This window comes from Strongylocentrotus purpuratus, unplaced genomic scaffold, assembly GCF_000002235.5.
Source record: "Strongylocentrotus purpuratus isolate Spur 01 unplaced genomic scaffold, Spur_5.0 spur5_scaffold_1, whole genome shotgun sequence".
Taxonomy (NCBI): domain Eukaryota; kingdom Metazoa; phylum Echinodermata; class Echinoidea; order Camarodonta; family Strongylocentrotidae; genus Strongylocentrotus; species Strongylocentrotus purpuratus.
This window is the reverse complement of record NW_022145594.1, coordinates 3,771,557-3,785,053: the sequence shown is the minus strand read 5'-3', so window position 1 is coordinate 3,785,053 and position 13,497 is coordinate 3,771,557. Positions and strand designations below refer to the sequence as shown.

Here is a 13,497-nt window from a genome sequence, read left to right as displayed (position 1 = left end):
AAACAAAATTGTGAATACAAATGGAAGATTCTCAATGGATCCGTCCAGAAAGTTAGGGCAGTTTTGTGACAAATCAGAAACTATGTCTCCTATCAACTGTAACAATAACGTTGCTCAAAATTGAGTTTAGCATAAACAGCCTATATAGCCAACTGTCTTTTATAGTAAAAGTACTCAAGTTTCATGGTGAATCAGTATTATAGACCCAAAGTTTATGTAATGTTATATGAATGTGTCCATCATGTAACGCTAGTAAAAAGAATGTGTATCAAGTAAAGATTTTGAAGAAAAGCAACTAAAACAGGAACAATTCTGGCAGGGCATTATTTATTGCATAAAAATCTTCCAACAGATAATTCATCTTCCAGGTGTATAGTAGAAGATCTCTTACCTATGTTACATGGACACTGTCATATTTTTGCCCCAGCTTCATGGAATGACTCATATATAAATGTATAGACGTAAAAAAAAAAAAAAAAAACATTACTTTATTGTTCAAACTTGCACAACAAAGGAGAAGATACAAAAGCCCAGGACAATTCCATTTTACTGGAAAATGCAGGGCATTAAAATGTAGATATACAGTGTATAATGTTCTATAACTTCAACAAAAATTAACTAATTTTACAACATAGTGAAAACTGAGGAGTTATGGATATTCCTAGCTATGCATGTACATGTACATGTAGATGAAATAAGATGAGCTAAATATTGAAATACAGGAAGTTTGAAATTGGCAGTATTTATTGGTAAGATCCAAGTCAGACCTACATGTATGTATATCCGGTATGTCTAATATTCTAAACTTTTTTTTAAATGTTATATCTTCTTTCTGGCATCAAATGTCTTTAATCTATAGGGACATACTTGGATGCTGTTATTTCGACATACAATGTAGATCTGCATTACAGGTACATCTAAAACTAGATCTACATCTGACCGTTACATCTTGATCTAAACAAAAATGCATGAAATTACAGGGGCACTCACAATTTACTGAGGTTCAAATATTGATATTTGAATCAAGATCAGGATTTAACTTTTATCAAACGTACATGTACTTGTGAATTCAAAATAGTGTTTGATTTTTCGGAAAAATCTAAAGGGGCCGAGCATTGTGCATGTGACGAATAATGAGATTTGAATATTGAAATTTTATATCCCACATTGTACCACGCGAGAAAAAAGAGAAACAAAGAAATACACAAGGAAAGAGCAGAGGATGTAGATACATAAGAAAATTAGACCCAAGGATAGATTACATGAAAAACAAAGAAATACATATGGAAAGAGAGGAGAATACAAAGAGAATTAAACAATGGGAGAAAAAAAAAGACACATACTGTACATGTAAGATGACACAAGAAATCAAGGAAATACCTCAGAAAAATAACAGAGAAGTTGAAAGAAAAAATTCAAATCAGACTCTGGTCTCTAGTTGCTATTGAGATTTTTTTTCAGACATGTGAATGATTGCAGTAAAAGCGACATTCTGATCACGATCAGAATCTTGCCTTTTGGGAGCATGCGAATGCCCCTATTAAGATGAAGTTGTTTTTATGACTTATATTGCACACATAGATCTAATAATGTTACAGTTTTGCATTGGATGTTGTCTTTTGTACCAGTTAGACCATGGCTTTAATTTACTCTTTATCCCTTATGAAGCCACATAGTTTGTACATGAACTTCTGTGTATCTCAATTGTTTTGGTGCAGTTTACAAATCATATAGACTTTTCGTTATTCTCTAACTACCTGCAATTTTCTTCCATTACGGCTGCCTTAAACTTTCATCAACCTTCATTTTAATTTAAAAAGAAAACATGCTTTTCCTTAATTATCCAAACAATATACAAAACTCAGAGTACATGACTGTGTGTGTGTGTACTCGATTACAACTCTTGAAATAATATCATAATCATATAATACATGTAGTAAACACTTGGATTAACTTTTCAAACTTATAAATCTAGTATCTCTAAATTGACAATTAACATTTTCTTTCTTTACTAAGTGTACTAAGATAATCCCTCAGCTTTCTTCACATGCCAAGTTCATGTATTCAAAGAGAAAGGAAGTTAAGAATTTGGGAAAGCTTTGAATTGTGAGAGCCTTTAAAGGCTTTATTGGATTGGTGTACTGCATGCAGCCCTATAATCTCTTCCCATTGTTTCAGGGGGAAGGGGTGTGAGAAGAAAGCCTGTGACCAGACATTTTTTTATACAGTGTGTTATACTTTTAAAAGAAGAGCAATTTAGCCATAAAAAGTCCCTCTTACAAGTAACAGAATTATTTTAATTGATAGAATTAATTAAAAACACAAGGAAGAACTTTGCATGTACATGTATGTACTGAGTATTGCCATTACTCAGATAAATTGTTGCCAACTTAAATGTCATTTTTTGATAAAAGATACATCCAAGTGAAAGTCTTGATTTATTTTCCTTCTCAAATACCAAGAAAAGGAAGTTTTTTTCGTGAATTTGGCAGATTTTTCAAATGCCAATACCAATTCAGGTTCCACATGCTTGTAAAGAACACCATAAAGAGAGAGAGAGAGAGAGAGAGAGAGAGGGGGGGGGGTACCAGACAATAATCTTGTACTAGTAAAAAAAAAATAATCCACTCATTCTATTTACATTCCTATCAGATTCTTCTTAAATTGTCACTGATCTGTTTCTTTTTAAACAAACTTGATTTAGATTTAATGAGAAATGAAAACAGTTAGTAATTGTCATTAGAATTTATATAAAAGATGCTGGATTACCTGATGATAAAAACGACGACATAATTCTTCCTCTGAGACTGTCCCTGTCCGATCGAGTCTGAGCTAGCCTTTGTTGACGTGGTCGTGGACGTATATGGTGAGACGTCGATGACGTGACGTGACTATTAATTGTACAACTTGTACTTGTAGAGAGATCGAGACTTTATTTCGTAGACAAGATCGGGCACCACGCAAATAAAATGCAGCTGCTAACGCCAGGCCAAGGAGGATATTACAAACTCTTTGCTAAGGCCTATAGCCTGCAATCGGCCAGGCCAAATTCACGAACAATAGAGCAATTATATACGTCCGCTCGGATTACGATAATCCATGGTCGAACTTAACTGGTCATTGATCGGCATATGCATGGAGCGCGCGCTAAACAATAGCCACATAGTTTCTCAACTTCAAGATTAAGTTCATTTTCCTCAAAACCAATGATATAATCTTTACATAAAAGAGAGACTGGTTATATCAATATAGTATATTAACATCGATCGATCAGTAGACTTCAACAATGATCACGGTTCGTAAACAAATACGATAAAAGAAGATATACCGTTAAGACCAAACTAGACCTATAACATAATCCTCTAATATTAACTTGTTGACGTCATAAAATGAATGTTTTTATAGGACCCCTTTCCCCGCCCCCCTCCCCCCCCCCCCCCCCCCCCCCCCCCCCCCCACTCAGGTTTCGAAATGACCGCATGCGTGTTGCCAAAATGTCCGGTAAAAGGGTACTTTTCCGTGCGACAAAGTCCGGCCCGAGATTATTGTAAAAAAAGGGGTGTATTTGAATTTTCACCCGGAGATTTCTTTAGGGGGTGTTTTTTTTTCTTCCCCCCCCCCCCCCCCCCCCCCCCCCCCCCCCGCCACTGAGCGACATTTCGGCTGGCTGAGTCGTTGCGATTTTTTTTGGCTCAAAAAAAAGAAAAAAAGTGTACGCTTACCTTTTGGGGGGGGGGGGGAATGAGTACTAAAAACAAAATGGTTCCCCCCCCCCCACCTTTTTAACACAAAGAAATAAGGTAAAATTGTGGTAACCATCTTTTTTACCGTCTTTTTTTTTGCCACTAGGTGGGTGCCCGTCATTTGTTTAATACTGTTTTGTTTTCCAGGGGTGGGGGCCCGTCTTAATATATATATATATATATATATATATATATATATTTGCCAATGGTGGGGCCGCCCCCCCCCCCTGGATCCGCCACCTTGGTTAGAATCCGATGATGAAACAAATAATCGTCACGTGATCTTTCTCCCAATACGTTTCAAAACGTACTTATTTGGTTTCACTTTAGTCCCATAATAGTCTGCAAAGTTTAGCTTCATGATTGAGTTACCATGCCTTCTATAATTCTCAAAATCATACTGATTTTTCATTGTTATGGTTACCTCTATTACTTCTGTTATGTCTGCCTTTCAACTTTCATCAACCTTAATTTCAATTTAAAAAGAAAACTTCCTTTTCCTAAAGACAGTATCCAAACAATATACAAAATTCAGAAGAGTCAGACTGCATACAGCAGTGAAAGGTAATACAAAGTATGGGTGTACATGACTGAGTGTGTGTACTCAATTAAAGCTCTTTAAATGATATCATAATTATAATAATAAACACTTGGACCCGCACTTGGACTAAAAATTTAAAACCTTTAAATCTAGTATCTCTTTATTGACAATTAATGTTTTATTTTTCTTTACTATGATCGAGTCTACTAAAAAGAGGTGAACTCTCAGCTTTCTTCACATACCGAGTTCATGTATACAAAAAGAATTGTGAGACCTTCTTTTGAAGCATTTTTGAATAAGTAAATAAAAAAGTAAAAAAGGGAGAGGGGTGTGCGCACTCACGCCCCCTAGACCCCCCCCCCCTCGGTCGGGGAGGGGAGTGTTACGCCTAGAAAATATAAATTACGTAATTCATGTTTCAAACCTTTAATACTCTTCTCGTATGAATAGGCACCCTCTTCTCGTATTACTATGAATAGGGACCCCTTGATTATGTAACGATCCCGATTTTGTATTATGAATAGCGAACCTCCCCTCATATTATGAATTTAGCGGGTCTAATATGAATAATGACCCTTATGTATAAATGACCCATTTCTCATAGTGTGGAAATATTTCCCAAATGCCATGTATCCGGGTCAAAAAGAAGCATAAAAAGAAGAAGAAAAATAACAACGATCGAAAAAGAGAAAGGAGAAGACAAGTAAATGAACAAAAAGAAAGAGGAACAGACTTTAAAAATGTTACCAACCATAATAGTGAATAATTTGATATTTTAAACATTTGTTCTAAGCTGCTCAACCCCCAATTGTTTCATACTATATATTTGATAGCTTAGAAGTAGACCTTTATTCAATTTATATTGGTCAGTTTTAGCGTACAACTATCATAATTTACTTATAGTTTAAATTCATTTGGTTCGGTAGCACTGTAAACTGTATTATAGCACAGCAGACTCATTCATGGGCTAATATATACCACTCTCGTAGGCTGGCCTGATTAAAACTCATTTTCGGACACATTCGAATCGTGTCAATTGAGTTGATTAATATTGTCTGAAATACAGACTACTAAACAACAACAACGTATTCGTGCTTAATTCTCACGGTAGCTCAAAACAAATTAATGAATCATGAATAGCCAAGCAATTATACTATAATTATTACGCTTATACTGCTTTCAATCTGGCTTCTATCGGAGTCACATCGATGAAAATACCGATTGAATTTAAATAATACACTCTTTATGTTGTATAGCTCCCTCTCATGGTCAAGATATTAATTAAGCTATAAAACAATGTTTCTTGACTAAAATCGACCGGTTAGCTATTCCCGTTTGGAAACTATATATCACAACTACATATTCTGAGATTTTGGTCGCAGCTACCATTGTACGGCCGTAGGCGCTATTTGAAATTTTATCAAAATTTACCGGAAGCACCGGTAAATTTTTATATTCAATTTTTCTCGAAAGCTGGGTTTTGGGGACTAAAATTTCTAGTGCTTATAAAACATCCACAGGGGCATCCAAATATATCAAAATAGTAAAGAATCACTATTTACCCAATTTTCAAAATTTCCCAAAACTTTGTATTACCTTTAAGGTTGTTGAAAGAAATATACTGGAAGCAGTCTAGGGATGTGATGTACCATTTTGAATCATGTTTGCACATATAGGAAAGTTCGTCTGTTCAGCATTTTACACATCAGTTAAATGAGTTTTACTTGAAGTTGGAAACAAAAAACTAGAACAAAAATATCTTCAAATATTTGAATGCTTCTTTTTTCTTGCTTTATTCAAGTTTATCTGTGCAGGGAACAAAGGTATTAAGGCCAAGATAGGGCAGATGGCGAGCACGGAAGAGTTTCCAACAGAGGGGGTTGAGGCACTAGTGGAGGGGTTCAAAGCTGCCACCCAGATACCAGAAGTGACCATCATCCCTGACTCTGAGTCCCAGTCCGACAACACCCAACCAGACAACACCCAGTCCACCAGCTCCCAGTCCGACAACACCCAGCCAGACAACACCCAGTCCACCAGCTCCCAGTCCGACAACTCCCAGTCCATCTTCACCCATTCCGATAACACCGAGCCACACCACACCCCGCCACTCATGAGCAGCACACCAATCCCCCGGAAAAGATCCAGAAAGCAAGGATCTTCTGAGCGTGGCAAACGAGCCAGATCCGAAAATAACAAGGAGAACAGCTTCTCCGTTGAAGCAAAGTGCAAAGGTGAATTTCAAAGTTTTTTTTTTTTTAATTAAAAAAAAATTCTTTAGCCTTAATTTCATTCATACGATCAGTTGCCTTGTTTAAACCTCAGTAGATTGTACAGATGTATTTGACCAATTGGAAATAATTATCATAATTCCTACAGAAGACACGGACCAAACATATTTGTTTTTTTGTTGTGATACTTTTAAACCTTGACCTACTTACACAGTTTGTTGAACTTAACCAATATTCTCTGTCAAGGAAGTACAGTTTTAATAATATTGGGCATGTAGCCCCTCGGAAGTCTTCAAAGTCTTCAAACGTGCAAAGCTAGACAAAGGGTATGCACAGCCAGATCCACATTACATTTTTTATATCAGAATGTGGAATGAAATAACCTGTAGCTATTTTGTGCGAAAGATAGTAAGATTTGTCTCCCAAATTGTTTTGATGATCTTAGTGTCACCACTAGTAGTTTCCCATAGATTCAACTTCCAATTTTGTTATTGTATCTATGAACATGATTATGAGGTTTATTTCAAAAACATGAAATATTTGATCAGCCACATAATTTCACCCCCCCCCCCAAAAAAAAAAAAAAAAAAAAAATCAAACCATGTTAAGTTTGCTTATCAGATCATCCAAATTAAGTATGCAACTTCAAAACTGAATGAAATTGGCTTAATATTAGAAAATTTGATATCGGATTGATGCTGAACAAGTTAATTCGGCCAAACTAAATATCAAAACAATATTGGACAAGTCTTTGACCTGTTGGCATACCTCATCCAATATTTCCTTGTATTGACCTCAAGGCCATCCAATATCATATAATTAATTTGCTCTAAATATGTGTAACATCACCTTTTCTATTCCTAGATTCTAGGGCATATAGCCATTCCCCATTATTCAGTGAACTATTGTGTATAGAAAGGGGAAAAGACACATTTACATCATCATTTTTGTTCTCCCTTGCAAAGAAATACTTGGAAAGTATGTCTGGTGTCGTGTTGATTTAGCAGAAAATGCTTATTAGGTAATTATAACATATTTACTTGATTCTTCCTGATTTCAATAGGACTGTTCAAAGTCTTTGTGGACCAGTTGCTGAAAGCCCCAGAGGGGATGCTAACAAAGAAGGTGTCAGAAGACCAAGTGAACAACATCAAAAACATTCTCAGGGATAACAAGCCAGGTCAGCTACCGCTCATCCCTGTAATGGCCACAGGACCATGGCCTGGCAGAGTGTCCCCCCAGGACAAGTTTATAGTCCTGGGTGGATACCCACTGTTTATGGCAGCCAAGGATCTGTCAACAGATGTGAAGTAAGTGAAAGTGCACTATTTAGTTATATATCTCGCTAACCTGTTAATTCACTGTAGGGTTGATGACGTCACACAACATTACTGCATATCCTTGCGATATGCAGAGTATAACCTTGAGATCACCAACATATACCCTTTTTATATTCAAATATTCAACATGCAATTTCTTGAAAATAGAATAAAGCCCATTATTAAAGGCAAATTGCTTTGGCCAATAACTTACTGTAGATGAATTTTATGTTTTTACTTCCAGTGGTTGTAAGGAAAATTGCATTTTGTTTTTTTAACGGAAAAAAAAGAAGACTTTTCTCAGCAGGGCATCGTGGATGGGTGTTGTTACTCTGCATACATTGTATAGGTAGTTTTAAATTATTTTGTAAATTTACATGTACTTCTAAATCTCAATTTTGCTATTTTCAAGTTATTCTCTTTCTTGAAAAGAAGAAAAGGCAATGTCCACTTTTCATTATCCTCTCGCTGACGAAGTCGGAGGGGATATAGTAACGCACCGTCTGTCCTTCTGTAACAAATCTGGTTTCCGATCGATAACTTAAGTAATGTTTGATAGATTTAAATGAAATTTGATATGAAGGTACATTGGTATCAAAATACAGCCTAATTTCGATTTCAGATTATGTAGGTCAAAGGTGAAAGGTAGCTCATTAAATATGCGAAAATACCAAATTACATGTATATATGCGAAAATGTGGTAATTTCCAAGCTAGTAATATACTAGTATAGTCCAAAGAAGGTAACTAGTTCTGACGTACTGTATATAGGCCATTTGAACCCTGCAAGCTTAGAGGGGATGCTACGTATGCTTTGCGTTGACTTGTTTAATAGAATTACCCAAGTGAAGATTTGCTTGTTCAGGAAATCTGATTTTTCTTTCCTGTTTCTATTTGCATTATTTAGGTATGCTGACTACAGACAGCTTGCAGTAAACATGTCAAGTGAAGTGTACAGAATACTATGATAATTTCAAAAAAAAAATTAATTCACTTATATGCATATTTATGGTAATTTATCCAAATAAGGTCATAAGTCACATTTGTACCCATAAATCATATATTATTGATATTGAAGTCTTCTCTTTCACTACACATATTCATTAGACCATTTGGAATTATAATACAACAACAAATTTGGAAGAGCCAACTTATTCCTTATGTTATCTCTTGTTTTTGATAATTTCTTATGTATTTTATTGTTTCGTTGTTTTATTTCATTTCTGACTACAATTCAACTATTTTGAATCCCAAAACAACCACCTAAACTTTAAACAAGACCCAATAACCAATGTTTGATCTATTTTTAGGAAAAATGACCTTTCCATATGTTTTGTCCACAAATCACGAAAATTAGCGATTTTTGGGCTGACATGCAAAGACAAAAAGTCATGTGACCTTGTAACTGTAGGTCCGATTTTCAAAAAAATAATCTGAAAAATCCTGGAGGGGAGGGGGTCATATTAGGATTAATACCTGTATTGTAACATTGAAACTCGTTATCATGCATCCTTAAAATACATGGAGGTGACGGGCGATTCATCTCTATAGCGTACAAAATCACATGCGTACAAAAAAAAAAAATATATTTAAGAGCAACTAAAGAAATCATCCCGCCAAATTTTTCCTTGTTTGATTGCAGGTACCATTTCAGTACACAATATGCCCTTCATTTATTTACCCCCACCATCAACAAAAACTCAACCATATTTTATGAGGGCATTATCCTTACCTTCATTACTAAAAGAAGCAAAAGAAAACGATCTTCTCACTGGGTTTAAATTTCATTTTTGTTTCAAGTTATGTTCACATGCGATCCTAAGGTTTGAACGGTTTTTACCCCATTAAATCTGGCACATTGTTTTTTTTTACATGCCATTTCAAAACGATGCTGCTTGATAAGGCATGTACTTATGGCATCAAGGTATCATTTGAAAGCATAATACTTGAACTTTATGGAGAAAAGCAAATTAATGTAACATTCCTTTGTTTTAGGTTTAAACAAATATTTCTTTGGACACACTGTATTTTTGAAAATTATAATTCCTACTTGTTCATTTTTTTTACAGTTGTTTTTGCCTCTGCAAGGCCTCGGCGAGGGAGAGATGTATGCTCTGCTATCCGGAGTTGTCAGATCTTTGCATTTTCACCTGTAGATCCATGGTCAGATGATTGAAGTCAACCATGTCAACACGGAGGCCGGGTAGATGTTTTGGCGGAAATGGTTCATACTACAAACCATGCATGTTTCAAATGAATTAACAGGTCGGTCTCAAAACACAATATCTTGTAAAGTCACAGTGAGGATTCGGTTGATATACGATACGTGCATGCATATAAAATATTAGAGAAAAAGGAAACATTTCAATAGATGCTATATAATATGATTATCATTTTAATGAGCAAATATCATAATCCCATAGACTTATTACGTAATCTACGCCTGTATAACAACAGGTAAGAATCAAAATGCCATTTACCAAGGAAGGAAAGAATATTAAATTTTAGGAATTTGACCGGACACAAAACACCATATACGTGAACAAAATGTACCAACCTGCATAAATACAAAAGGTTTATGCGTGACATTAACCTGGCTTGTGATATTATAAGTTTTTTCACGTCTTCATGTATTTATTCATTTAATCAATACAGTAGTGTATATCAACGCATTGTTGTGTATATGGTGTGTTTTAACGGTGTAATTGTGTATTAATTCAAAGTTGTTAAGATTTACACCTTCATATGCCTTCAGTTTATTGTCCTACCTACCGTTTAAGGATTATAAACAAACTCACCTGTTACCTCCTTTATCAACGTGATAAATTGTTTGAAATAATGAAGATTCGTCAGGCTGAAGATAAAAATGAGAAAATAACCTGATTCAAAATCATTATTTTGACGTGGTGATGATTGAAGTTTGAAGTTTTTATTTATTCCACATTTTACATAGAAAAAAAGTTTATATTCTTTTCTTTTTGTATACAGGCTTATATGAGAATAGATTAAAGGGTAAGTGATAATAAAATGCATACAATTTGATACTGCCAAACGCCTCCTACCAAAGGCCACCGTCACAATAAAAGATATTCGATGTATTTCTTATACACTACAACGAAGTATTCTTAGTGCAATGCAAAAACCAGGGTCTTAAATTTCTAACACCAGCACGGAATTGAAAAAAAATACCCTTGTTGTTAATTTCACGCGTCCGTTCACGTCCGTTCAACATCAACAGAGAGTTGAAATATTTAATTACAGGTTGATGTTCCGATTCTTGGTGTTATGGTGTTGAACTCGCGCATGCGCATAAGTTAGTGGATTCGAGCAAAATCATTGGACGACAGTTGTCATATGATATGACGTCCTATCGTGCATGCGCATGCGCGAGCTAGCTGTCAAGAATCTTTTGAATTGAATTGAATATGAAGGAAGTCCCTTCGTTTATTGACCATTTAAAACAACAAAATATACAAAACAACAATACAATAGAAGAATGATATCAAATAACAACAACAAACAAAAGTAATAATGGTCAGGGTCCCTGAGAAGCAAGACTGCTTGTAGTCGGGACCCTATATACAAGTACATTATAACATTAATATAAATTTAAATGCACACGCACGCATAACAAGCAAGCAAGCACACACACACACACACACACACACACACAAACACACGACAGAATGGAGCAAAGATATAAGAGGAAGGAAAAATACAAGATAAAGAGCTACGAAGAGAGATCGAGATTATTTAAAGAACTGAATAAACGTAACTTACACAATACTTTAAATCTGGATAGTGTTGTGCTATTTGTAATGTTACTACTTAACAAATTCCATTCATACACCCCTGTGAATCTAATTGAATTGCGAACATAATTGAATCTAGAGAAGGGTTTATGTAAATCTTGATGTTGTCTAGTTAAATGAGTGTGGAATTTTGAGTTTGTTTGAAACATGTTAGAAAAAATCTCTTCGGGATATCGTGGTCATGGAATGTTTTGTCAAGGTCTGAATATCCTATTTCATCAGCGCAATCATGTCGTTAAGTGTGAACATTTGTTCTGCAGACAGAAAAGTTAGAAAATCGTTACCACTAAATCCAACAGACATCGCAGGATTCTTTGAATTGAGTGTTAAATCATTGGTATTGATTTTAACAAAAAAAAATCAGGATTAAATTCTACACACCACTGGTGTTGAAAGAAATGGTGTTGGATTTTTTAACACCAAAACTAGAATTGAAATTTAACACCAAGTTGAAATAATGGTGTTAGATTTTAACACCAAAGGCGGAATTACTTCAACACCAAGAGTGAAATTGAATTGTTTAATTCCAAACCCTGGTGTTAAATAACACCAGCTGGTGTTTTCCGATATAGATACCGGGATGGTGTTAAATGTAACACCCTTGTTTTTGCAGTGTGCACTAAGGTGTGCGCTGTCTTCCAAAGGCGTTAACCGCTAAACAGGGCCATTATCTCGCCTTCCATTAACATGCAGGCTAAATAGTTTCTGCTCTCTTTGCAGTATAACGAAAACCTCTAACCGATGTAAAAATACAATACTTCCACATGCAAATATTTGACTTGTTGTAAGTTTGTTATTTTCAAGTACTTAAAATCAATGTTGACCCCTTCAATGAGCACCCTCCCTAGACGAGAAGGAAATAAAGAAAATGACGTGAAATGATCTTCATGTATATAACAATAATTTGCTATCTTTGACTCGAACATGTAAAGTTTTAACATTCGAAATTCCATGTTTTCACTCTCCGTCACTAAGACCTCTTGTACATCTATTAAAAGGCCGCCAAAGTCGAGGTTTGGGGCAAATGCTAATCTTGAAAAAAGGAGATAGGAATTCATTTTCCTCGTACTCGCTAAATAATATAATTAGTATATGGACTAACTTTAACGCTCAAAAATACAGATTCAAGTTTCCAAAATATCTTTTTTTTTTTTATTGCTCCTGGTTGCTATGCTACCTCGAATGTTAATAGATGGAAAATATCTTATTAGTGGTTCACTCTTATGAAGGGGTTATGTTCAATCTCATTCTCATAATTTGGAAGTAGTCTGTACGTCTAGTACTAGTTAGGTTAATCGTGATTACAATCTTAAAAGCTTTAAAGTCATATCATCGATAGTACTGTAGAGAAATTAGGCATATTCCATCTATGGTCATTCTGAAGAAAAGTTAACTTAAAAACCGATGATATCCCATTAAGCTTGTGGATACTATTCATGACGGTGCTCCTTCTATTCCTTCCATTATAACCTTACCCTGCTAGCTTATAATGCATAAAAGGTGATGAACACAACAATGGATAAAGGTGTATATACAAGAAGGCAAAGTATAATTCTTTGATCGAAAATAGTCAAACGCTGCTATTTGAACATTTTATTTTTTAAGAAATCGGATTTTTTCCCCCTTGTTTTGATGGGGCGGGGGTATATGCAAACAGTTATGGGGCTTTCACATATACACTCCGGGCCCCGTACGGCGAGTAAAAACAGACATTTTGGGAATTTTCGGCCGGTGACCGGCCGACTGCCGTAAAGGTCCTACGGGCGCCGGGACAGTTTTCGCCGTACGGGCGCCGTGGTGCTGAGTTGGCTGCTCCCAATTCTCCCGGCGTTTTTATCTGACCGTAAGGCCG

The 13,497-nt window shown here is 35.6% G+C and overlaps 1 protein-coding gene across 1 annotated transcript; it reads left to right on the top strand.

Annotated features, from left to right (window-relative positions):
- Positions 1 to 5,922: 5,922 nt before the first annotated feature.
- LOC105445626 lies at positions 5,923 to 10,040 on the top strand. The gene is made up of 4 exons (XM_011681392.2): positions 5,923 to 6,518; positions 7,579 to 7,825; positions 8,741 to 8,783; positions 9,990 to 10,040. The coding sequence occupies exons 1-4, from the start codon at positions 6,131 to 6,133 to the stop codon at positions 10,038 to 10,040; spliced, it is 729 nt and encodes a 242-aa protein (XP_011679694.1). The 5' UTR covers positions 5,923 to 6,130.
- The last annotated feature ends 3,457 nt before the right edge of the window (positions 10,041 to 13,497 follow it).